The sequence below is a fragment of the Astatotilapia calliptera genome, chromosome 23 (genome assembly GCF_964374335.1).
Source record: "Astatotilapia calliptera chromosome 23, fAstCal68.1, whole genome shotgun sequence".
In the NCBI taxonomy this organism is placed as follows: domain Eukaryota; kingdom Metazoa; phylum Chordata; class Actinopteri; order Cichliformes; family Cichlidae; genus Astatotilapia; species Astatotilapia calliptera.
The window spans coordinates 40,332,439-40,359,040 of NC_137443.1; the positions used below are offsets into that span (position 1 = coordinate 40,332,439).

The 26,602-nt window shown below is 42.4% G+C and overlaps 3 protein-coding genes across 14 annotated transcripts in view; all 3 read left to right on the forward strand.

The window, feature by feature from the left end:
• The first annotated feature begins 4,068 nt into the window (after positions 1-4,068).
• Positions 4,069-7,749, forward strand: rpl31 (ribosomal protein L31). 4 transcript variants are annotated; one of them, XM_080297399.1, is made up of 6 exons: positions 4,069-4,180; positions 4,647-4,765; positions 5,217-5,320; positions 6,573-6,698; positions 7,463-7,575; positions 7,660-7,749. In XM_080297399.1, exons 3-6 carry the CDS (start codon positions 5,217-5,219, stop codon positions 7,689-7,691), a joined length of 375 nt encoding a protein of 124 aa, XP_080153525.1. In that variant the 5' UTR covers positions 4,069-4,180; positions 4,647-4,765; the 3' UTR covers positions 7,692-7,749. The 4 variants fall into 4 exon arrangements, with proteins under 4 accessions (XP_080153525.1, XP_080153526.1, XP_080153527.1 ...); XM_080297400.1 differs by having other exon boundaries at positions 4,113-4,279; XM_080297401.1 differs by having other exon boundaries at positions 4,126-4,481.
• Positions 7,750-9,969: 2,220 nt separating this feature from the next.
• Positions 9,970-13,229, forward strand: chst10 (carbohydrate sulfotransferase 10). The gene is made up of 6 exons (XM_026158768.2): positions 9,970-10,103; positions 10,524-10,667; positions 10,770-10,882; positions 10,973-11,198; positions 11,374-11,479; positions 11,647-13,229. The coding sequence occupies exons 2-6, from the start codon at positions 10,562-10,564 to the stop codon at positions 12,197-12,199; spliced, it is 1,104 nt and encodes a 367-aa protein (XP_026014553.2). The 5' UTR covers positions 9,970-10,103; positions 10,524-10,561; the 3' UTR covers positions 12,200-13,229.
• Positions 13,230-16,683: 3,454 nt separating this feature from the next.
• LOC113015812 (mitogen-activated protein kinase kinase kinase kinase 4-like) overlaps positions 16,684-26,602 on the forward strand; it is a 35,050-nt gene continuing 25,131 nt past the window's right edge. For all 9 annotated transcript variants that reach the window (XM_026158146.2, XM_080297406.1, XM_026158148.2 and 6 more), the window contains exons 1-2: positions 16,684-16,953; positions 17,316-17,381. In XM_026158146.2, the coding sequence (XP_026013931.2) occupies positions 16,897-16,953; positions 17,316-17,381 (123 nt within the window). In that variant the 5' untranslated portion in view covers positions 16,684-16,896. The remainder of the gene's footprint in view (positions 16,954-17,315; positions 17,382-26,602) is intronic.

Genomic DNA, 26,602 nt, shown 5'->3' on the forward strand with positions numbered 1-26,602 from the left:
GGGTCCTGCCCCCCCCTCCTTTTTCAGTTTGTTTGCGACCATTGCTGCTGCTGCTCAAAATTCAGTCCGTCCTGGTTCTGACCCCAATTGGGGCAGTCCTTTCTCCAGTGTCGATGTTCACCGCAGGTGAAACCTGCATCTTCTTCTGTGTTTTTGTCCATTCTGAGGTGCCTTCTGTCCTCAGTTACTCCTCTTGTCTCGGTCACGCCCTTTTTCGCCACCCGATCATCCGTGTTGGTCCATCACTGTCCTGCACAGTGTGAATGCAAAGTTATCAAGGTCAGCATTCTTTCGCTCGGCCTTACTTTTCATTCGGGCTTGGCGGGCGTCTCGTCACAGCTCTGTCAGCTGACGCAGTCTGGGAATTTTCCCCCGTGTAGTGAAACGGGCCTTAGGTTTAGTGCTCTCCGTCTCGGCTGCATGAGATCACATTCCTGCAGGTCTGTTGACATTCTCAGGTCGTTGTTGTGGGTCCAGCTGTTGCAGCATTTGGTCAGTGTCACGTATGGGGGAGAGCAGGAGTCCAGTCAGCCTCGGCTTTCAGGGCCGGCAAAGCAGCCTGTAATTAAATATGTATAGAAAAAACAAAAACAAAACAAAACAAAAACAAACAAAAAACAAAAACAAACGAACAGGAAAATGTTGTTGTGTTGGCTGTGTTATTCAGAGGGGAGGCACACCGGGACCAGGCCCTGTGTCAGCCTTCTCTCCCCCTTTTTTTTGTTTTTTCTCTCCCGATATAATCAACTCCTAACCCACCAAGTTGACAGGACAACACAAGTACATATTAAAATTCTTAAGATCATGTTTAAAAACCCAAAAAGGAACTTTCTTTCATTCAGTAATCACTTTTATTAATCAATCAACAGAAAACATGTCACAATTTGAATCTTTTAACCACTAAATTTGTTGTGTCTTGCCTGGTTGGTTAGACCAGTGTTCCTTTTTTTTTTTTTTTTAGTTAAATTGTTGTCCTGCAACCCAGAGGGTTTCTTTGTCAGTAATGTATAGACTTCATCATTTAAGTATGTTAATTTTTCTTTAACCTTGCTGGAAAATCTTCACGTGTTCATGAGTGTAAGCTGTTCCTTCATTGCGTGTATGTGCATTTGTATAAAAGCAGGTTAATTTTATCTTTTCTCAAACTACGCGTTACCTTAAAAGGAGCCTTTCTCTCAGATTTCTCTGCTTGTGTGTGTTTTTGTTTCACCTTTTTGTTGTGATGCTCCGGACGCCTTCCCAACCTCCACAAGTCTGTTGGCCCCAGTTTTATGTGTTAAAACTTCTCTTAATTTCTCCTCTAATTCTCTCCTCGCTGCTGTCTGTTTCACAGCTGCTGATTCGTGCTGGGTGTGGTTCCCATTACCTATAATTTTGCTTCGGCCGCTGTGCTTGTGGGGGCAGTTGGTCCAGGTCCGCAGCTTCCTGTATTAACACACTAAGAGATTTATTTAATTTCATTTTCATCACTGTTAAACAGATACGCAGGCAACACGCCTACCTTGACAGCGTAAACTGTACGCCAGTCTCCCAACACATTCCTCTCTGTACTCCTCCATAATTCTCCACTGCACACCTCTTACTATCTCTCCTTTTTATTTTTATTACACCACAGAGTAATACACCCAATTATGCCCATCTATCTCTATGTGGCTCCAAATTCCCTCTTTATTTTAATTTCACACTCGTCAGGGGACAGGCACACAACAATTTCAACCACTGAAACGAGGAATTCAACCTTTTTATATTTCTTTACTAATCTAGACTCAACGTTTGTTCGCAAAAATGTGTCTTGTTCTAGTCCGGAATAAATGAGAACCCGTGATTACACGGCCGTTCCAGTGTTATATCCGTAGCTATGCGGGGGCCCTCACCTCCCCAAGTCACCACCTCGGCACCCGGACGCCGCCGGTCCTGGCCAAGCGTCCCTGGACAGGAGGGTCGCCACTCCTAGGGCAAAGGTCCACAGGTACACTAGGCATCAACGTTTGATCCTAAAAATGTGTCTTTGCTCTAATGTCCTCCTAATCAAACACATTAACCGTCACTGTCACTGTGTTCACGCTTCACACTCCACACAAAACACACTCAGAGCGCGTCTCGCTCACACTCTCACTCAGTGCGCGCTTCACCCACAAGACAGCACCCAGAGCGCGCCTCGCAGCTTCACACACACTCTCACCCAGAGCGCGCTTTGACACTCACACACAACACTTTTCCTCAGCGGGAATTTTACACAGAAACCTCTGAGCTCAACTATTAGATCTTCTTAAAGCACACTGCACCATAGACCAAAATACCCTTTTCTCTGCGATTATGACCGCCACCACGGGGCAAAGTCGCATCATAAACGTGATGCTTGCATCCCCGAAGTTATACCTGACATCATAAACCAGGTGTTGCTCTGTACTTAATTTTTACTTTGTATTATGGCCGCAGCCCTTTATACTCGACTGACGCCACAAACCACCGTCAAAACCTCTCTCAAATGTACTAAAATTAGCACCAACCACTACTGCACTTCACGGCCGCACCACCGGAACACGCCGTATCATAAACCAAACCTACGGACGTGTTTCACTCTCGCGTTGCCAGCGTCCAACTGCACCGTGAAGCCAGCATCTGCTTGTCCTTAAATCAACTTCTATTTCATAGCCGGCAAAAGCCAGGACGTCACTGACACCATAAACAAAATAAACAAACCTCGACTTCAATGTACTGAACTTATGGCCGCGTCTTCAGAAGAAATTCTAACGTATTATTGCTACAGAAGCCAGTATTAGACAAAATTAAATGTGGAAGGTAAAGTGGCTGCAACTAGCTCAACGTAGTATCTTATTAGTTTCTCGGTAGAAGCAGTTTACTGCAACTAGCTCAACGTAGTGTCTTATTAGTTTCTCGGTAGAAGCAGTTTATTTAACACACTGGAATTCAGCCTCAACTTATGTTGTTAGTATCTTGCGCCAAAAACCAGACACCGACAAATTTACTGTGAAAATACATGTGACTCAGTGAACAGATTAATTTGGAAAGCCCAATATGCACATTTGGTATTTATAATACAACAGGCTGTGCTTACCTTTTTATATTTGGACCGGTCCTCTGTTCACCTCGCCTCACGATCTCACCAAAGGCCAAATCTACACCTCCTCAGCACACCAAAGATCCGGGTCACACGGCACCAAGTTGTTGAAAACACGCAGTTCTTTGAATCTTTGGGCTGAAGGAGGGACAATACTCGGTGTATAAATGCTCAATCAACAATCATTTATTTGCATACAATTCAACAATAAGAGCATTAGAACGTCCGGACGGGAGAGATGCTACCAGAGGGTCAGGCACATGTCTCAAAATGGTGACGGGTTGCTCAGCTTTTTATAGTCTCTAGTGGCCCCCAGCTAGTCGTAAAAGCCAAAACATCACATTTTTTCTCTGTTACAGCGCCTAAGTTATGACCTCGGCAGTTGTTTCTCTGCTTTCTGTAAGGTGGGGGTGTGGAATGTGGTCTGTCTATCTCCCCTGTCTTAGACACAGAGTCTCCTGCTTACAACCTTCTCTTCATGATTCAACAATTAAGCATGTCAAGAAAACAGTGTAACACATTCCCAGCAGATCAAGGATACAGAGTGATGCACATTTATCTAATGAACTAATATGTGAATATGTTCTGTTAACTCAAAAGTATAATGAGAACTAAACTACATACAGATCACACACTCTATTTTAAAGGGTATAATATGATCTACAACAATATCCTAATTCAACTATTTTGATTACATCTATAAGGTAACATATAATAACAGAATAATATCACAGTCACAAACATCAAAAATTATATAAAAGGTATACACTTAAAACAATTATCAACATACAAGGAATATATACAGAAAGAAACAGTTGGGAGTATGATTACAAACAAATATTAATGGTAAAGCGACTGATACTTGCACGTTTCTACTAAACACTGAAAGGACTTGTCATAGTTATCCACGTACATATTTTCTACACCTGTGCTTTCAGTGTTAAATTCACACTTCAATTTTGAAGAACCCGTAATTCAATGCCCAAGGGCACTTAAGCATGCAGACTGGAGCAGCCAGGGATCAATCCACCAACCTTCTGATTGGGCAATGACCGGTCACCGGCTCTACTTCCTGAGCCACCTCGGGAATACTATATGGTAGCTAATACATATGTGAACAGTAGTGCAAATAGGTTGAGAGTGAAATAATAATTTACCGGCAAAAGTGATGACAGAAAAAGTATTAGAGTTAATGTGGTAAGGAACAGTTAGAATATTATAAGAACACCGTGTTGTGCGTTTGCTTTCAAATGTATTGAAAAACATAACATGTATTAAAATTTTCTTGAAATGCACTCAAAACACGACCGATTGAAATGTAGAAACGTTCTAATAGAAACGTATTGTAATAATAGCTGACAAAGTTACAGGACTCTTACAGTGGAGTTTCCAGTGATAAGTAAGGAGCTATTCATATCAATGATTAATACTTTTGCTAATATGATGCGAATCGTAGATATCTTTAATAAGAACTGTTAGTCATTACTCGACAGAAGACAAATGTTACAGCCAACAATTTCCATAAAAGCTACTTCTTTAAAGTTATACGGATTTTTCATGCTAGGAACCATTAGCTCTACGTTTGTTGTTAACGGGCCTCATTCGAAACGGACCGGCTTCCTTTACCCACAACCCTCCACCTTAGCTCAGTCCTTCCGACTTCCGCCTCAGCTAAGAGCCGAGGTGAGTAATTTTTTCAGAAACTATAATTCTACAATCCAGCACCATCCTATGCTATTAAAGCCACAGAAACGTTCATCCATCGTGTAATAATGTTTATTAGTACTGTATTTGCTGTTATGTGACCATTTTGATGTTGCTGAATGTTTGTAAAGACACTTTAAAGCGACGAAGGAGAAGCACTGGAGCGGTTTCTAGCTGCATGGCTGTCCATGTTCTCCACACACTGCTGGAGTGTTTGTCACTCAGAGCTCAAACATAATACCAGCACTACAGTTATTCTTGTAACGTTTATGTCATTAATTTTCTTATTTAAGCTACATGTTGGCTTGAGTAAGTAACGCTAGCGCGAGCTGTATGCTAGCGTCAGGCTTTTCTTCGGGTGTCGAGCTTAAGTTGTGTTGAAAGCGGACTCAAACTTAAGTATGCGTGTCTTTTCCCCCCTTCTTTCTAGATGGCCCCAACAAAGAAAGGAGAGAAAAAGAAGGGGCGTTCAGCCATCAACGAGGTGGTGACCAGAGAGTACACCATCAATGTCCACAAGCGCATCCATGGAGTGTAAGTACTGCTGGTGTTATGCCAAAAAACGATTTCCGATATATCTGTTTGTATGTTTAAAATATTTGCTTATGGTGGTAGGCTGTATAAAGCTGCATTAAAGAAGGGGGTCATACAATAAATAAAGAAATTACCTTACTCTTTTATGAAGCCAGGCCTTTTGGGCCACTGAAAACAACTTTATAGATCTGTTATGTTGTATTTGTTGCAGTTTCTGCAGTCCTCTTGGTCACATCTGTTGAAAAAGACACTTTTAATCTCAATGAGAGTTTTTACCCAGATCAACAACGGATACCTAAAAATCACTTTGCCAAAAAGCTGATCTGCTTCTATCTTGTGACAGGAATATTGTTCCTGGCTCAAAATGACTTTTATTGTTAATGATATAATGTTAGAAAGCTCAGTAAGTTATTAACAACAGTTTAAATACCGATTGAAGATTAGATTAAAATATATTAAAGCGACTGCAGTGTGGCTTTGTTGTGTGAGACGGCTGTGCACATGAGCACATTTTGTTTGGATGCACTAAAAGCAATCAGTCCTTTAACTTATTTTACATAAATCTGAGCATTTTAGTAATTCATGAAATGTGTTATATAAGAGAAGACAGAAGGATCAACGTTAGAAATTCAAATTATATTGGGTCCCCTTGTTTTCCTGAGCACACAATAAAGCAGCGCACATAAAAACGAATAATGCCTCTCTATTAAAAAACAAAATGACATAAAAGCTAGAGACAAAGGTAGTTCAGTGAATAGACAGTGCTTCTGAGTGCTAATCTACAGTGAAAGGGAGAAAATGATCAATGAAAGAATTTCATTTTTGAAAAAAAAACTTCCACAAACCAAAATACCCTTTACCTGTTAATCTTGTCTGAGAAATGACAGATCCTTCAGCCACAAAGAAAAAGGGGACATGAGGATTGGGTGAATTTGAGTATTTTGTGCTCTACAGAAGATAACATCAGGGGAACGGACGGATCTTCAAATTCCAAATTAAAGTGTCTGATTTGTTTGATGAAAATCATTTAAAAAATAATAATAATCACACTAACACTTGGACAGCCTGGGTCATTTTTAAATTATTTTACCTAGAATAGGTCTAATAGGAATAAGTCACATACATTTAATTTGTCAGTGACTGTTATCTGTCGCTCAGTGCTGCTGTTCACCCAGTGTTGGCATGCTGAGAAATACTAATCAGGCTCTTTTCTGTTGTATTCATATTAAAGTTGTCCCTTTTTCATTTGCAGGAGCTTCAAGAAGCGTGCTCCCCGCGCCATCAAGGAGATCCGCAAGTTCGCAGTGAAGGAAATGGGAACTCCTGATGTCCGCATTGACACTCGTCTCAACAAGGCAGTGTGGAGTAAGGGTGTGAGGTGAGCTGGTGCCCTCTTCAGATTTCAGCAGCTTCACCCTATTTGCTTTTATGGGTGGTTTGCACTGTGTCCGTGTTTATTCTTACCTTAAAGTCATTTTTTACTTTCCTGCGTATTTATATGAAGGGTTAAAGTGTGCAGTACTGGCTGTCAGTAAGCTCCTGTCACCACAGTGACTTTAGGAACTGCTATATGTCAGCGTGTGCTTTAACAAGTTAGGTTTGTACAAAAAAAAACAAAGAAAGCTGTAAGAAACATTCAATTAAAATTCTATGCTCAGGTGTGCTGTTGCCATTTTTCAGTCATTTTTTTTTTTTTTACTGGTTAGTTGAACTAGTGGAGGTGTTGGTCAGCCTTCTGTGTGCACACAACTGAGATTTATTGGACATAGAGCAAAAGTTGTGCTTAGAAATACAAGATTGTCGGGGAACTTGTTGATGGCTCCATTGCTTTCAGCTATTTGTGATTCACTTACGTCTATGTGGGAAAAATCGAATTTACCATATTTCTGTCTGTGCTGAAAGTAGGATATCTGAAGGTTTTCTAGTCTGTTTCTCAGCATATGAACAAAAGAAGAGAGGGGAGGTGTTTTTCACTGTTGTGGTTTGCTGTCATTTAATATCTCGATGCATTGCTTAAGATTACACAGGAATTAAAACTGCATGAAATAAGAGTGGCAACATCCTGTGACTGTAGCAGTTAGTAATGTCCCAGCTAATCATTTAGCTTCCTGGTGTTCTTATGTGTGCGTGCGTGTGTCACAGGAACGTCCCGTACAGGATACGCGTACGGCTGTCCAGGAAGCGTAACGAGGACGAGGATTCCCCCAACAAACTGTACACCCTGGTCACATACGTTCCTGTCACCACATGCAAAGGTAAGCATGTTTCTCACTCACTCTCAGGTACCCGTGGAAGTAATGATGACATTTTCTTAATCGTGTCCTCTCTTTTCCCCACAGGTCTGCAGACAGTCAATGTTGATGAAAACTAAAAGTTGTCTCCAAGTCGAATAAATGGAAATAAAAGGACATCTAGTGTTTCCTCTTGCATTTCTTTCTTTTGTCTTTTTTTTTTTTTTTTTGCTCATAACTGAAGGTTTGATTTGAGATTTGTTATGGATTAACGATGATAATTTTAGGCTAGCAAAACAGTCAAAGTTTGCAAAAATTAAATGAATCTTTACCTTGTTAATATAACTATTTATAATTAGATGTTTTTAACCTCCTAGGACCTGGTGTCCACATAGGTGGACGTCACATTTTGGGTTGTCTAGACCAGAATACTAAATTTTGCTCTACGAGGGCTCGATATCCACTTGCGAGGACATTATACATATGTGCATCTCATTTTTGTCACAAACAAAAATCGGTAAAAAAAAAAATCTGTCAATTCTTTGTTTTTTACACTCATCAGTGTCCCAATATGCCCCCAAATCAAAGAGAAATTAAAAATGCATGCCATGAAATAGTTTGGGTCTTAGGAGATTAAGTATAAGTAAGAACTGTCTTTGGGGTTTGATGCCCTCTGTTTTCAAGTAAAGCAAAATTACTTTACTATTATTTGGTTTTTTAGATAGTAAAGCTCCTGATTGGTCATTGAACGCTACCACTATGACAATACAGTGCTGATAGTTTATAGGGGGAAAAAACGGCTGGATTTATTGGAGCGTGCTGGGTGGTGTTAAGAATATTGTTATGATATTTAATGGAAAATGAATTAGGTGTTCAATTTCTCTGAACAATGGAGTCCACCTGCTTGATGGAGTGGAATATATTTGATTTAATTCGAATGTAGAGATATCAACAAAGTAAACCAAGTCGTCTCTTGAGGACGGTTCTTTTGACAGCTCCCTTTGGACTTCACAACAGCAGATTATCTGCCTCCATCTCACCTTATCTTCATGTCCTTCATTACATCCCTGAACCTCTGTGCACTTTCTCTTTTCCACCTGCGTGGCAGCTCCACATTCAACATCCTTTGTTTGGACAGGCGCACAGAAGGGATCGTGGATATATGGAACAATCTCAGTCTTGTCTCTCTTTGTCTCCAAACTGCTCAGTCTGAGCTTTGATGTAATCACTAGGGGTGGGTTTTGATTATCGATTAAAACTGATTCTGGCTTGGATAACGTAATAACGATTCATTAAAATCCTGAATCGATTTTTAAATATAAATTTATTTTGCCCAAAACGCCAGAATTTCTACAACCACCAAACAGCTAAAACAGTAAATGAGTGCACAAAACGCGGACCCGACGCATCCGAATCGGTGAGAATCCGCGGCCTTTCTCACCCGACGGCACATATGCGGACACGGTCATGCCGCCTAAGAATGACCGTCGGGGCTCACTGATTTCGAAGCGTTTGTGGCAGAATTATTGGAACAAGTCTGCCAGAGATCAGTAATATCTTCCCCACTCGCTGTCTGAGGAGGGTGCACAGTATCCTGCGGGACCAACATCACCCTGCGCGCCACCTTTTCCATCTGCTGCCCTCAGGGAGAAGGTACAGGTCTATACAGGCCAGAACATCCAGACTGGCCAACAGCCTGTATCCACAGGCTGTGAGGCTCCTGAACTCTCTGCCCCCCTCTCACGGACAATAACCATATCCAACTTCTTAATAGCAATGAACTGGTCTGCATTGGTGCATCATATCTTTATTCTCTTCCCCCTCCTGCCCCCCCCCCCCCTCTTTCTTAAATAGATAACTATCATATCTGATATCATATCTCACAGTACAATAATATTGAATGGGTGCATTGTTGTATTTTGTCATGTTTCTCAGGTCTTTGTCTGAATTTCTACGAACATTATTGCTAAGGATTGTCTTATTGCATTGGAGTCACACTGGGTTAAATATGTACACTTGGGTTTTAAGAGGTATTTATTATTTTCTTCTTTTTTTGGGGTTGTATGGAAGCCCCAAACGCAATTTCATTGTTCTTGACAATGACAATAAATAAATAAATACTAAAATAAATACTAAAAATACTGATTCTGGTCATTACCAATGTAAACTGTAGCCTCTTCATCTCTGCTACCTCCAAGGACCTGTTCCTCTATATTTGATATAACAGGTGGTTCTGAAACTATGGAGCATGGACAACCTGGGGAAAAATAATGTAATTAACCTAAAAAAAAAATATATATATATATATATTAATAAGAGTTTGTTTATGCTCTCGCGTCATTATATAAATTAAAATGTGGTGTTTCGGGTGTGCTCACGTCAGATCATCATGGCAGCGCTGCCATGCTGCCGCTAAGGGGAGCTCCATTATTTTGTCAGCAGTTGGACGTGGAGAGGACTGGACGCATCAGCGGAGACGTTTCTATGGGATCGTCTAACGGGTTCTCTGGAGTTTGTGCAGCTGCGAAGTAGAACTACAACTTATCAAAAAGGTAAAGCCACGAGGCTGATTTCGATTTTGGGCCGTGTGTGTGTCTGTGCGGTGAGATTTAAACTGGTCTAGCCGAGAAAACAAACGAGCACGATTTAAGTTGTCTGCTTCATGTCTGGGAGGGACAGATGTGGCTAGCTGGTTAGCTAGCTGACCAGTTAGCTAGCTGCCTGAAAGCACCACTATTTAGATGAGCTGACACAGAGGCTGAGAGCATTGCCGTTAGTTTTTCTCCGTACACGGTCGCTAGCCCTGAGCTGTGTAGTTATCACTTGTCTTGAATCGTTATGTAGGATAGCTCACCGTTAAGACATACGATTTAACAGGTTAGTTTTAGCGCCAGTCAAGTCCTATCTCCATTACGTGTGTGTGTGCGTGTGTGTGTGTGTGTGTGTGCGTGTGTGCGTGCGTGCGTGCTCAGGTGGGAGCGTCGCTCGCTGTTTCCATGGCCGTCGGCTGATGTGCGAAGCGATGCGGCACTACTGGCTGCTCATCGGGGCTTGCGGCTGGGTGCTGCTAATCCTGATGTTTCTCAGCAAGTTCATCAGCTTCAGAGCTGTTGATGGTAAGCCACTGGACCTGTTACGGTGATAGCTACAGGCGGGAAATCCCAGGAGGGGGGATTGTGATCAGTCCCATTTGATTTATGTGTTTGTTTGTTTTTTAGATTACGGAGAGAGAGCTGGAAGTCAGAGCGGGACAGTACCAGGCACTAAGGAGGTGGTGAAACCCATTGGGATGTCCAGCCCTGAAAAGCAATCTCCAAAGTCATCAGATCAGGTGACTATTTACTGATTGCTAATTATAACTAATCCATGCCATTGGCCTTTTCTCTCCTCTACATAACTCTAAGTTGTGTATGTTTCTCAGCCTACAGCAGTACCCACAGTGGCAGATTGGCAGTCAGTCGCCCAGAAGCGAATCGAGCTGCTCTCGACAGTGTGTAAGAACAGCAGCCTGAGAAATCTGACACACGTCTCCATCAGCAAATTTGTCCTCGACCGGATCTTTGTCTGTGACAAACACAAGATCCTGTTCTGCCAGACGCCTAAAGTGGGTAATACACAGTGGAAGAAGGTCCTCATTGTACTCAATGGTAAGTATGGACAGGACGGAGGTAAAAGCAGTGCTGTTCTTTTTAATTTCATGCCTATTTGTTGAAGTAGTTAATTTAGATGAGGAATTATTATTATTATTATTATTATTATTATTATTATTATTATTGTTGTTGTTGTTGTTGTTGTTGTTGTTGTTGTTGTTGTTGTTTGCAGGGGCTTTCCAGACTGTGGAGGAGATCCCAGAAAACCTTGTTCATGACCATGAGAAAAATGGCCTCCCTCGCTTGTCGTCCCTCACTCAGCAGGAAATAAATCACAGGTGTGCTCGTAGTTACATTGATAAATGTGGACTTATCTGGTTGAAGTAGTCAAATGTACTTCCTTAAATCAAAAAGCAAAAATGAAGCAGCGCTGCTTCTTCTGAAAGATGCTGGCACATAGTGTTTGCGGCTTACGCTAACGTTTATCTGCCTCGTACCTCAACAGATTAGACACCTATTTCAAGTTCTTCATTGTGAGGGATCCCTTCGAGCGCCTGATCTCTGCATTCAAGGACAAGTTTGTGAAGAACCCCCGCTTCGAGCCGTGGTACAAGCACGACATAGCTCCGGCCATTATATGGAAATATCGCAAGATTCACCGCAACAATGACCTCGTCGCCTCCGGTCTCCACTTCGAAGACTTTGTTCGCTACCTCGGCGATATGGAAGGCCACCGGCGTATGGACCGGCAGTTTGGCGAGCACATCATCCACTGGGTGACGTACGCAGAGCTGTGTGCGCCATGCAAAATAAACTACAGCGTGGTCGGCCACCACGAGACGCTGGAACAGGATGCCCCGTACATCCTCAAAGCGGCAGGCATCGACACACTGGTGACCTACCCTGCCATTCCTCCAGGCATCACACGCTATAACAGGACCAAGGTGGAGCACTACTTCTCAGGCATCAGCAAGCGAGACGTCAAGCGCCTCTACGCACGCTATCAGGGCGATTTCCATCTGTTCGGCTACCCAAGCCCAGACTTTCTACTGAACTAAGGCAATTAACACCGACTAAAAGACATGTTTGTTTTTTAAATATATAAACCAGCTTTGATTTGCTGCGAGTGAGTTGGACTGTAATTAACAGTCAATTCTTTCTCATGAATGCAAACTGCTGCCTAATATTAAGACGTTTAACAGCGTGTTTGTGCAGATAGAAAATGTAACCGATGAGCAAACATAGGTGCAGGATGGGGTGTGAGAAGTCGCCATAATGACACTGAGCAGTGAATAACCACAGATTCTATTAGGTTTTTGTTGGTGATGCTGAGGGGGGGCGTCAGCATCAAGGTCAAATGTATGGTACACATCAAGTGGAGAACACGTTTGTAATATTTATGATTAATTTGTTCTCTGTAATTTTTTTTATATGTAATGCCAGGGATGCAGGACGGTAAACCCTGTAACGTAGCTGTTATGTATGGATCGCCTGTTTCATTAATGGATGTTGCCATATGCTTCAGACAGCATCCTTTTCAGTACCTCTTCCTGTAATGCCAGATACAGGCGCAGTAGACCGCGTGTGTCCGGGAGCACAAAGATGTGAATATAAATCAAATGATGAGACAGTCGTGTTCTCGTGGATTTCAGAATTTCCTTTTTTACATTTTGAAAGCTTTTTTGTTTAAACGCTTGGTTTCTCACATATCATAATGTGGAATCAAAATGAAGCCCTGGACTGTGTTGTGCCAACTACTCCAGTTTTTCAGCCTTTACATTACACCTGATGTATATTTAGCTGTTAATGCTTTCGGGTCGTTGAAGGAAACTGGCACTGGATTTTTAAAAAGGCTATTTTTTTCAATTTGAAATGTACTATGTAAATGTCCTTGTCTTTGGAATTCAACATTTCTATTATGTGTTGCTATTTATAATATTATTAACCCGCCGAGTAGTGGCACAAGAGGTGTCCCAGTTGTAAAAAACAAACAAACACTGCTGCGTCTCTGCAACCTCTGGGTGACCTTTTGGACAGGTGGTTGTGTTACAAAGACGACATGGCTTGTAATAAACTTGCTGGTCAGTTGTGTGTTTCTATGTTTGTTTTCTTAAATATTGCTCAGGTGTGCATTTTACTATTATAATAGCTGATTATTTTGGGGGGGGGGGTCACCACAAGCTGATCCACTCCCTCCATCTCATCAACCCTGTTCATCTCCTCCTTCCCTGAATCTTCTCTCCTGCTCTGAAGCTGATGTTGCTGCAATAATGTCAAACATCCACAGGGGGGGCAGCAGTGTATTTAAAAGTGAGTGCTTGGTGAAAGAAGCCACAAACCTCCTTGAACCCTTTGAACTTAAATGTCAGCACACCAGTCTGTTGAATTGACATTTAAGCAGAGGGCTTTAAGGGCAAAACAAATACTTCATAGCTGTATGCAAGCATCAAAGAGGCTCAGGGCAAGGACAGGAGTTTGCATCGTCAGTGTCAAATATCCAAGCTCACACTGTGCAAGGTGGATTTAAGTTGATTTACACAGAGCATAAGCTTCAGTTAAGTGTATTAACCCCGAGTGCCTCAAAGCTTTGTGGCTCGCGTGTTTGTTATACGTTTGTCTGCCAGGTTATCTCTCCCTCGTGCTGTCCGACTGGTTGGTCCTGTCGTTCCACCATGGAGATAAAGTTTGTTTGAGCAACAGATGAACGCTCCATTGTGCAGCTGTGACAAGTAACAGCAGCTGCTGGTGTTCACACAGAGATCCAGGGTTGTAAAAGTCCTCAGGAGTGTCGCTGTGTGTATGTGGGTTTTTTTTTAATATGATCTGTTTATTTAGCACTGCTGCAGTTTAAGTGTGGACCATATGAATCACATTCGTTCATATGGACAGCAGAGGTTAACCTAAATCAGTGAAGTGACTGCAGGTTTGCTTACACTCCTTTGACCAATGAGTAGCCTGTTGGTTGATCTTCATTATTTGGCTGTACAGTATATCATTATTTCACCTTAGAAGCCAGTGTTGTGCATGCAGGCTCCAGTCATGGTGAAATTAAGCTGTTTTATTACAGGCTGCTCCCTGGAGTACACTTAGGTGCTGCACACGCACACAGCAGTAGCATCACTCCCGAGATTGCTCACTTGCCACACCCATGATTACCAATATTGACACTGAAGTCTCAGGCGCGCATGTCCATATGGATGCTGTGGTGGGGGCTCTACTCCCCTGCCTGTCTCTGTTTATACCACCTGTCCTTCTGCTCATGCGGCAGAGCTGCATAAACACCGGGCCTGCAGGCTGATGGCGGTTAGCGGGGGGGGGGAGTTCATTTAATATCACCTCGGTGGTCACGCTTGATGCACCGAGAGCCCAGCCCTGTTTGTCTATGTGCAGCCGACCGGCTTCCTGTGTCTGTGCGGCTCTCCGGCAAAGCTGGGAGAGCAGGCGAGCAGCGGAAGTGTGGGTGACTGACTTTCAAGTTAAAGTGTAGCATTACACCCTTGGAAAGCAGGTCGATATGTGATCATTCATCACGTGTTTACTTCCAGGAACCAGTTTAAGAGGTTTTATAATGAGCATTGCCTTAGCAAACATTACACAGCTGTGTGAAAGTCTTGAGCCAGCTCTCATTTCCTCATGTTTTGCTAGAAAAATTAAAAACTTGATGCAGTTATCTATTGAAACATGCGCAAGCATACTGGTAAAACTGTTAAAACTCCAATTTCTGCAAGTGCAAACGTTTAACTATGCGTTTAATCAATTAAATACCTTATTATAAGACAAAGAAGAGCAACTTTAACACTATTTCTCAGATTTTTACAGTATGACTCTTTGAGTAAATTGAGACAAGAAATGTGTAAAATTATAGAAATTTGTCACTTAACGAAGTTAGTAGATTGTGAATGGCAATGAGGGAGGTTTTACATGTAGGAAAAGCAGCAAAAGTCCTAAATGCCCACCCTTTTCAAAAGATATCCAGTGGGCCAAATTGGGGTCTTTGCCTGGCTGATTCTGGCCCCTGGGCCTTATGTTTGAAATCCCTGCAATAGATGGATCAAGGAGGGCCAGATGCATCCAGTGTCAGGTCTTTGTTGAATTTTCTCCCCCATTTCTTAATGAAACAACTTTCAGATACTGATCATCTTCTGCAGATATATAAATATATATATTTTAACCCTGCTATGTTCTCTGCCGCCATCCACTTTGTCCAGTTTCCTCCAAGTTTTAATAACACACTTCACACTATGCAGAGATATGCCAACTTTTTGGTGAGAGCTCATACTCTGCTATCTATCATTGGTATTTTTTCATGATTCAACAAAAAAAAATGTAAATAAATGATGTGTTTTTGTGACAGGCTGCTAGCAACAAAGTGCCTGAAGATACAATTTAAAATGCGTGCTTTGCCATTTGTCTGTTGTGTGTAGACACAACGCTGGTTCATTTCCGGAGTTAGGTCAGTGTTAAGTTGATAACATAACAACAAACATATTCTTCCTCTGAAAATGTTTCAGTACAAGGACTGGGTTGAAAGTGAGTGAGTGAGAAAAGCAGCCAATGTCCAAAGAAACACATTGAAGACCTTTCGGAAACCCAGAGAACTGTTGCTTAACACCACTTTAAAAAATTATAAGATCTCTTTGGAAGCACAATGTTCTTAAAATAAGTGATGAGTCAAGACTTTTGCACAGTACTCGATAAAGTAAAAAGGCTTAGCAAGTTAAAAGGGCCATAAAAGAAGGGGTTAATACCCTTTTTTTCTAACTCTAAAATAAAATGAAAGTTTTTAATGAACAAAAATATACAAACAAAATATAACAATAAAAAATAAAATACTAAATAAACGAAAAATACAGATGTCTCAAATTAAAAACAAATGAGTTATGAATCATTATCGTAGATCATGCTATTAATTCTCTCAGTTGAAAAAATGAAACCATGAAACCATAATTACGCGATGACGAGGCTCTGCTCACTCAGCACTTTTTCCTTTGATACTGTGCACTCATGTTTTTACACAGTGTGTTTACACTGTGGTATCACTGCGTCCACCTACACTAAAATCCTCAATATTTCCTCCTCCAGTGGTTAAGGTCTTATGAGAATGCATAAGCCATAAGGTCATGTGAAAGAAGAAAAATATCAATTTTCTTCCTTTCTCACTGTAATGTGTGGTTTCCTGTCTTTATCTAAGCCACTGTGTTTTGAATTATTATAGTTTTGGTTTTTAGCTTACACAGATGCTCTCAGTGGCACCTACAAAGTAAGCTAAGTAAGGGTTAAGGATTATTTGGTTGTTTATTTACACTTTCTGATCATGCACGTTATTTTCTTTCAATCAAAGAGCGTTTTTTTTTCTTCTGAATTTATTTTATTCAGAAATATATACTACAGCATAATGTAATATTTGTATGTGCATTCCAAATTTTATTTTAAATATTTTTCAAAAAGAAAAAAAAAGTAGAATTCTCAAAACGATTTTAAAAGTTGTTTTATTTTTGAAAGCGCTCGCCGGAAGTAAGAGTTACCAGTCACGTTTGACTCCAGTGGCAGTAACTGAGAGAGGAGAGCGAGCAGGAGTCCGCTGCTGCCACCTCAACATGGAGTAACGAGAGCTCAGCGCTTACTGCTAAGGAGCGGATCCCAGAGAGAGGAGACCCCGGCGGCCTCTGCTGTAATTTATCCCCCGAAGTCCCCGCAAATGATTCAGCGGACACTTTTTGCGAAGGCGAAGGAAAGCTCGGCTTTTATTTGAAAGATGGCGAACGACTCTCCAGCTAAAAGTCTAGTAGACATAGACTTGGCTTCATTGCGGGTGAGTGCTGCTGAACCGAGCCGTTGTTTTTTTAAATGTTTTCAATTTATATATATATATATATTTCCTCTTCAGTTTGCTTTGATTTTTATTCAACCCTCCGTCGTTCAGTGTGACTTGTAGTAGCAGCAAGTTTGAGCCTGCTCTCCTTGTTAGAGATGAAGTATTGAAAATGACCGCTGAGCCATAGCGAGGTGTTGCCAGTGTCTGCTTTTCCTTTGTTCGAGATGCGTTTGGCATGTAGGGGAGACCAGGACGCAACAGCTGGCTCACAGTGCACAATGTTGCTTGGACGATTTTTTTTTTTTAAATGACATTACTTTAAATTGAAACACCTTTCTGCCTTTTTCCCCTCTTTCCAGGATCCAGCTGGGATATTCGAGCTGGTGGAGGTAGTTGGAAATGGCACCTATGGACAAGTATACAAGGTTGGTTGGAGGCGCAGTACATGGCCTGTCCTGTTTTCACAGTGGAGGCTCGGCACTATGCTTCCCCCCCTTCTTATCAAACCAGGGAACAAAGAAAGTGGCATTAAGCACGCATGGGTTCTAGATGCTATTGCACCACATTGTGGACAGTTAATATGGTAGAAAGTCTTTCTAGTTCATTGGTGTGATTAGAGTCTGGTGTTATTGTTAACTGTTCAGCTGGGAAGTAGGGGTGTGAGTGAGTCAATCTGCTCTGATGCATCACCTGCCTTTCTAAAATGTAGGTGGGGGGAGAGGCAAGCGTGGAGTGTCACAATCCTCATGGCCTCACTCTAGTCTGCAGCACCATCATTTTTTTCCCTTCTTCTAATTAACAAAACCAAATAACATATCCCGTTCAAATCCGGACTTTCTTCCAGTTCAGTGGATGGGAATCCCTCTCTGTGGACCATCTGCTCTGGTGTCACATTTCCCTGCTGAAAATTAACATTGCTGCTGTTGACAGACATCTCCAAGGAGGGACAGCGAGACTCAGAAGACACAGATGTGTTTTTTAGTGGCCCGTGCTGCAGCACAGCACCCTTCATGTGCTGTTGTAGTTGCAGCTGGTTAATCAGATCCATTAGCATTATGCAGACTACCAAAAAAAAATCACTTTCCTCATGCACTAAGCTGAGTATTTCATTCTGACAGCCCACAGTGCTCCACTGACCTGCATTCAATCTCCTAGCACGCTCCACTCCCAGGATCGCCCCCGCCTCAGCTCCCAGAGCAGATCCATCTGTGTGCATGTGAAGCCACACCTGAAAGCACCCCTGTGCAGTGTAAAAGGAAGTGTGATGCATGTGTGCTGTCTTCCCACCAGACTGCTTTGAGCTTGACCTATGAGATGGAGAATTTGTGCGTCTCCCTCTTCTTTTATTATTATTATTATTATTTTTTTGGGTCCTCTTTAATCTCTTTCTCCATTCAGTGTCCAGTACTAATTCTATTTGCGAGAGCTGCTCTATAGGGGAATGGAGAGCATGTACAAGAGTGGGCTGTCAGATTAGCTCGCGGTCGACACACAGACGCAGGGGCCTGCACAAGATAAGCCAAACTGCCTATTAGCGAAAGCATGGCTAATGCTGGAGCTCTACTGCTGCAGCTTCCTGTTGATCAGCTGTCGATCAGCAGCCTGGCTGTCATGTTAAAACGGCACGAGCATGTGGCCTGTGAGCATGTGCAGTGGGACTGAGGCGCTAGAGGAGGAGGAGGTGGTGGAGGGTGTAACTGGTAGAAGAGCAGCTGTCCAATTCCAGACAGAACCTGCTCACCGCTCTCACAAAGCTTAGCTTGTCCCCTCGCTCTTTTTGGGTCTCCCAGTCAGTCAGATCCACAGAAAGGAGGTGTTTGTCTGTAGGGTTTCAAAGTCGGACCCACTGAATAATCACAGCAGCCCCCAAGTGAAAACGGGGTGGAGATTCTTCTCCCTCTGAGGCCTTTGCTGCTTTGTCCAGCACTTGGTCACAGTGTGCAAGCGCGCCCCCCCCCCCCCCCTTTGTGTTATCTTATGAAAAAAAAAATGTGACTAAGCTTCTTTACTCTGATTTTGTGGTGACTTTTAATTCCTTTGAGAGCTTTGCTTTTGTGGTTTTTGTTCCTTTTTAGGCAGATTATTGGGAGTAGAATGTCTGCTCTCCATTAAAAGTTGGTGTCAAGCGTATCCATGCATATTTTGCATTCATATCAGTCTTCTGACAACCTTACAATAAAGTGATCGTGACAGTATCCACTCTAACCACCGAGTCCTGTCTGATATTGATATCTGATATGTCATTTTAGAGCACAGAAAGGAGGAGGAGGGACTAAAATGATTTGTTTTAGTTTTTGCCAGATTTCGTGGTTTTCTAGTCCTCATTTTACCAATTTTACATTTTTTGACCTTTTTCAGGCTGGTGCTTGTGTTAAACAAGAAATTTGTTTGGTGTAATGTAGAAAGATTTTCATCACTGGAAGGCATAAAATAAGCTATATGAGTGTGATAATAACACAAAGTCTTGTTTTGACCAATAGCACTTAAAATGTATGCATGGCACTTGTGCTGTGTCCTCCTACTTTCAGCTTTACGCTTTATCCTCAAAGATTAATGGAGCACGCTTTTTCTCTAAGACCCAAATTGCCAAGTCAAGGTTCGTGTGGCCATGCTGCGTTGCAGTGCTCTTTGCCAAGAGGGCATCCGTTGCCACTGGAGAGATGCCAGATTACAGTTGCTTTTGAAAACACAGCACAGCAGTTTTTGACTGAAAGCCATAATGAAAATGACTTTATAGCTAAAAGAAAAAAAATAGAAACCTCTTTAATATTGCTTTGACCAACAAGCTGATTGGAATGAAAGCCTGGACCTCCAAACAGATTGAATGCACTTAATCTAACTTGATTCATAAATTTTATAAATAATATGGTTGTGTACTTTAGCTGAAAGGCCAGCATATAAATTATAAATATAAATATTAGTCCAACCTGTTTGGTTTTATTTGGAGTTTAGAAGTTACAGAAAAACAAACTGTATAAAAAGATGGACCGTCTGTTACATCACCCCAATAGTTTTTGAAATTCAGTTTTAAAGCCTTTTGCTTAGAATTATTGCCTTTGTGTTTTGGTGCCAGAAATCACCATATTTCAATGTGTTTAGTGCTAAGCTATCAGCTGCTAGTAAGTTTGGCTAGCGAGAAATAGAAATTGAGGGGGGGGGGGGGGGTCTCCCTTTTTCTGTGGACATTTTATACAATCAACTGCACAGTGTTGTTGTTTTTTTTGTCAGACTATAGCACTACAAACACATAAAAAATAAAGAAATTTATATATATTATTTTGCTGTACTGTATGCATGAGTAAAGCATGTAAAATGCATGTATGCTAGTCTGCTGAAACCATAGCGCTGCTCCGATTTCACTGTATGATGCCCAAGTATGGCGCCAATAAAGGAATCTTCATGTTATCTTATATCAGATAAAAAAGCCCCAAAAGGCACCGACTCTACAGATAAACTAACTTAATTAACTTCTTCATACAATTCAAATGGTGAGTTGAAGTTAAATGTCTATATAGCTTTTGTTTGTTTAAATAAGAAAGCTGCTAATGTGTTGAGTTTCATGATGGGCATTTGTTAAGTTGTTTTTTTTCCCTATGAGGAACTTTGGTCTTTTAGAGACAGCCTCAAGTGGTCATTTAAGGTACTGCAGTTTTGTCACTTGAGTGCTGGATGTTGTAGCTCGCTCAGAAACCTTAAAATGAAGTCCTTGCTTTTGTTTAAATTCCCAACACAAATTAGCTTAAAACTGTGCTATTAGCCAGTTCTGGCATGTCTAAAGAGTTCTGTCGGTCATGACCCATCGTATAAAGTTTGTAGTGAATATCCAGTCATTGTGAAGGCAGTGTAGGTCTGTCGCACCCAATTTATCATTAGTTATGTTAAAGCAATACACACTGCTTTTTGCAGTGCATGATGAGAGTCTCACTGAGCTTTTCTCCCTCTTTATCAGTTGGCCCTGGACCAGCTGGCTTAGCAGACCTGCTTCTGGATATAAGTATTTAAAAAAAGGGAGAGATAGTAGAGAAACTCAGAAAAAGACATGATTCTTCATATTGTGCATGGTATGTGGGGAAGATTCTCTCTGCTCTACAGAATGGCCATATATAGTCAGGTCTGAGGCAAGGGGCCCCTGCTGACCTGCCTGATGTGCATCCATGGGATGTGCCAAGGCTGTGCCACCAGTATTTTCACACCACCATGTTTCATGTGGGCAAAATCCATGTTGGATGTGGTGCGGCAAAATCCATGTTGGATGTGGTGCGGCAAAATCCATGTTGGATGTGGTGCAGCAACATCACTTGGTGACATCACCGTGATGGTCACGTGGCTGAATACTGGGGGGGGGAGATCAAAGAATTGCAGGGATGATTTCATATTTGCATATGCACTGCATGAAACAGTCATTTCTAGTCCCTCACATTTCATTTAAGGGTATCATATACAGAGGGCTGATTTTTGTCCAGGAAGCTAATAAAAGACATTACGATTTTTGAGCCTCAGTAGTGCTGTCCTTTGTTTTCTCCCCTGACCTCTGGGGCAGCCTCACCCCCTTCCCTCAGAATAAGAATAAGAAGCAGTCCTCAGGGGGCTAGCTATGTGTGAAGGGTTGGAGCTGCTGCTGAGGAAGGAGGAGAACCTCTCATGGAGTCTTTCATTGCCTACCAGCCACAGGGGGAGACTGATGTTTACCTCGGGGCTAACCTGACTGGTTGTTGTTGGTAATTAGCTTAAAGAAATGATGAAGTGAAAGATTGGATTTGGTTACAGTTGAGATGATTGAAGCAGCGACTATCAGGTCACTGTAGATGGATCACCCTGAAGTTAAACTGGAGCTCATCTGGCTTCAGGGTAATCTTCATCAACCCCTGTGCTGCTGCCTTTAGGGTAACCAGATTCACTAAGAGAGCAAGGCAGTTTGTCCAGTCTTATCATGACGAGTTCCCAGTGGTAATCCAGTATTAGTCCACCCAGTATCAGCAATATCAGTTTAATCTTTAAGACCTGGAAATTTGAATAAAAATTGTTTATTTGGCAAGATGTTACACAATTCTAAGTCAAATTCCAAGGATTTGGAAAAGCTATAAAATTTGAATATTATCTATTGAGCAGCTTGTAAATTTTTGTGAAAAATTGAAATTGCTTATGAAGAGAGAAATTATAAGACTGGTTAGCCCTTAAGTCCCGATTGTCATTTCCAGAAAATCCTTGTGATTATAATTTAATATGTAGGAATGCGGGCCTGCGGCTATTCTGCCAGTCACATTGAGTTAATGAATGTAGGACAAGTGATGGCTGGTTTTCTTGCAGGCCTGTGGGTTCGATGCCATAGCTGGGCCTTGTGACAGTGTCTAATTGATAAGTGCCATATAGGGCTCTGTGGTAAAGGTCCCGGGAGCTCGGCTGCTGATTGGCCGTGCAGCTGTTAGGTCAGAATCGGTGGGCGTTGAAGGCCCTGCGTGATGAGTGAAACATTTCAAACCCGTATTAAATTGGTGAATATGAGATCCAACACACTCCTCTACTCTGCATCCTCTCTATCTGACGCTGTGTATCCCTTATTGTCCCCATCTCCCCCACAGTGACCCTCTCTCTAATGGGTGTCACAAGACTTACAGTGTCCCCTGACTCGCCACACTGCCCGAACAAAACTTTCAGTGTCTGTCTGTGTGTATGCGCGTACGTGAGTGTGTGTTGCTGTCTGTGTGCAGCTCATTGAGCCGCCTCATTACTTGAGTGGTGTTGAGATGAGACACAAAGGCGCAGGCAGACGAGACAGCCTCTTGCCTGTCTTCCTCCAGCGCCTTTACATGATAGCTCTTTCTCTTCAAGATCTCTTGTTTTAATGCTCTAAATCTTTCTTTTTTTTATTTTAACTTAATGGCTCCCAGTCATCCCACATTCAGTTGACGCTTATATAAAACCTTCACTAGGACACTTCACTGTGTGAAAACTGCATATTGGCAGGTGAAGAGAAACAGAGCTGTCATTTGCAGCCTTAGTCTTCGGTGCTTTCACATCTTTAGTGTTGTCGAAATGTACAGGCAATGCGTTTTTAAGCCTTTGCTGCAGCAGTGATCAATACTTGTCCTGTCACATCAACTGGCCTCTTGTTTCAGACCATTACTCAGCTTTCTGTGTTTTTGCTCCTCTTCTCTGCGCATTCCTTTTCACCTTTTCCATCTCCCGGCTTTCCCTCCTCATCCCTTCGCTCGCGCACTCCCCTCTCTGCTTTCTCATCTCTTTCTGTGCCACTTCCATCCGTGCTTCTCTGGGGAGAGCTGGGCTCGGAGGCAGCAGGGCCGAGGCTTTGTGTGTCTCTGTGTGAGAATTGGGTCAGTGTGCTGGTATGCAGCAGCAGAGCCCGGAGAAGCACAGGCAGCTCACAGCCTTACATGTCATGTGCTGCTTCTAACGGCTGATGGATCATTTTTTCCCTGGAATTTATCTGCAGGCAGAAGTCTTAATATATGTGTGAAAGGTACATGGAGGCTCTGACTTTTGTCTGCCCACCTGCTCACTCTGCTGGTTCAGATGTCACCTTAGAGCTTCTCATGACTTGAGCAAAGACTGAGGTCATCCATCTCCTCGGTCTTAACATGGGTAGCCTTTTAAAAGCACTAAACTACCACTGCAAGCAGTTCTCTCTCTTCCCTCACTGTGTGAACTAATAATGTGAAACCAAGTTTGTTTTGCACCCGCATGGCTAATTAGAGAGCATGTCGCTCAATTTCAGCACTAGGTTGTGCAATGGAAGGTGGAGCCATTTTTATCTTTTTGGCAAGTAGCAGAAGTTTGACCTGGTTATAAAGCCAGCCTGTGTGAAACTAATTGCTTTGCTTGATCAGAATAAACAGATTCTAGATATGAATATGCAGGATTTGTAGGAAAGATGCACTATTTTTGGCAGCAGAAGCTTTCTGGCTTCCATTTGTAGTCTAATAACGATCAGCCAGGGCATCAACGAGCAGGCTGTGGCTACATTCAAGTACCAGCGATGTTGTTTGCTGAAATGCATCAGACAACCAATGACTGCTCACAATTTAAAAATGGATCTGCATTCGTAAACAATTACTGGCAGAAGAGGAAATCTGAGAACAGGCAGCTTCTAATGGAAGGCCTGGAAATTGGCTGGTACTCCCAGTGCAAGTGGACAATCCAGGCAGACGCCGTACTGATCTGTTCTGGTGAAGAGAGAGCTGAGCGTAAAAGCGACGCTGTCGAGTTACCATTCAAACTATGATCATGGGCTCCGGGTAGTGACTGAAAGAATGAGGTTGTGGATACATGCACTGGAAATGAGTTTCCTACAAAGTGTGGCTGAGCTTTACCTTAGAGGTAGGATGAGGAGGTGGGTCAAGGACTCGGAGTAGACCTGCTGCTCCTCCACATTGAAAGGAGCCGGTTGAGGAAGTTCGGGCATCTGACTATGATGGTTCCTGGGTGAGGTGTTTGCGGGTATCTCATACCAGGAGGATGCACCGGGGCAAACCATTTCTCAGCCGGCTTTGGACTTGGTGTGCCCTCCTGGATGAGCTGAAAGATGTGGCTGGGGAGAGGGAAGTCTGAGCTTCTACCTGTGTGACCCGAACCTGGATAAGCAGTAGAAATGGATGAATGGCCATTCAAAGCTTTGGATTCAAAAGGAGCCCCCTAACCCCCCTTCAAGGTACTACCAATGGGAATAGGGAATACTGTTAGTATACATAGGTCTGGGTGAGAAAGGCAGTACTGTCCAAAAATTTTGAGTTGACAGAGAGGACCTCAAGAGAGAGGTACAACAGTGAGTGTCTGCCGCCATCTTGACAGAGACCAGAACAAAAGACAAAATAAGTAATGCTTTTACCACCCCATCATATACAAATTAACTTACTCTCATTGGTAGTCACTTGAATTGCTTACTTCAATGTTAATTTTAACTTGAGACCCGCCTACTTTGCATCGCTAATGGTTATTTTCTGTCGTCGCTGGATCTCTCAAGGTCTGGTCAGCAGGCTAGCTGATGGGTTCCCAGGTCGATCTTACTTTAATGCGAAATATGCAGGGAGGCAGAGGTTCAGGTCAGTCTTGTGGAAACCAGTACTCCCCCTTTGTCCGTACTGGCTCTGTAGGCGGACCGCTAACAACACTGCTGAGCATTGCCGCTCATTTCTGTCAAGTGAAAATCCACCCAAAAAAACATGAATCACTGCTTTCCCAACACTGGTCTTCAGCTGGATTTATTAGTCTCCAAAACAAACGGAGCCGTACCTGTAATTGTGAAACATCGCAGACACTATGACAGCGCGTGAAGTGTGTGTGTGTTCTTCACATGGCTTGTGAAATAACGGGAAAGCCCATTATAGCAGCTCTAAAGCAGCTTTCCTTATCGGGTTTCTTGTGTTGAGTGAGATTTCTCCACAGCGTTGTTAATGGAAGCCCTTATAGTGGAGCATATTTAGTTTTAGGGTAGATTTTTAAGTTAATGTCTTTGGCTCTGAAGGCAGTAAGTCATTCAGTGGTTTTAGTGCTGAGCTGGAGGGTTGCCAGGAACTCATCTGGCCATGGTTAAGAGGAGCTGTGATGGAGGAGTAGAGATGGAGGCCAGGGAGGGCTGAGTGATAGCTGAGTGCCTCAGATAACCCCTCCACAGCCACACCTAGCTGACTACTTCAACGGGCCCTGCAGTGCCTAGCTGCAGGCCTCCTCTGATCAACCCAAGTCGATTCCCATCCCCAGCTTTGTACCATGGGCTCTACTGCATGACTGATTGGAACCGATCAGCTGAATATTGATTTATTCAATAAAATAACTTGAGCCTCACCGGCTGTCTGATTAGTTAGGAATTACTTAATATATTTAATTACTATAAATTTATAAACAAGACATGTTTAAAGACTAGTTTCAAGCCTATGTAGGAGCTTTGGGATATTAAAAAATAGTGGAAGTTGACGTGTGGTCAGTCAGTTCTGCTGTGAAGACATGAGGCAAACTGTCACAGAGCGCATTAGAGACCAGACAGCATGTAACAGTTTATGATGTCTGTTGCTAAAATTGGGTTTAACTTAAGCAGAAGTGTCTCTGTTGCCTTCTTTTTGGAACCCCTTGACAAATTTTTAAAGGGAGTGATACTTCTATACATATCAGATGATTGTGCATTTGCACAAGTTTGTAAAACTTACTCACTCCCAACTCATCCCATACTCAATGGTTTACCCCTTGAAAGACTGCTGGGAGTAACCTTTTGAAGCGCTTTTCTGTACAGAGTGGTTTCTGTCATATTTCAGGCTTGCTTATAGACCAAAATGACTGGGTATGGATCAGAAGTGGGTGAGGGTGGTCTCTGCCTATGCAGCTACCCTTGGGAATACCCAGAAATGATTCTAATGGTCTTCAAACCACGTCTTTGACATACACCGAGGTGTCAAAACTTATCTTTAAGGGTACAGGCGACGTCATCAGATGTCGTCTTTATGAGGGAAAAGTAAAAAAAAACAAACAAAAAACTTTCATTGCCAAGTAAGTCTAAATAACAGCGGATCAAAGTTGGCGTTAACAGTTAGGACACTCACTGATGACGTTAATCGCTCACCTCGAAACAAAAAGATGTCCCGCCTGGTAATTATTTTATTTATTTTTTAATCTTTGTGGGATGTCTTTCACTCTTTCA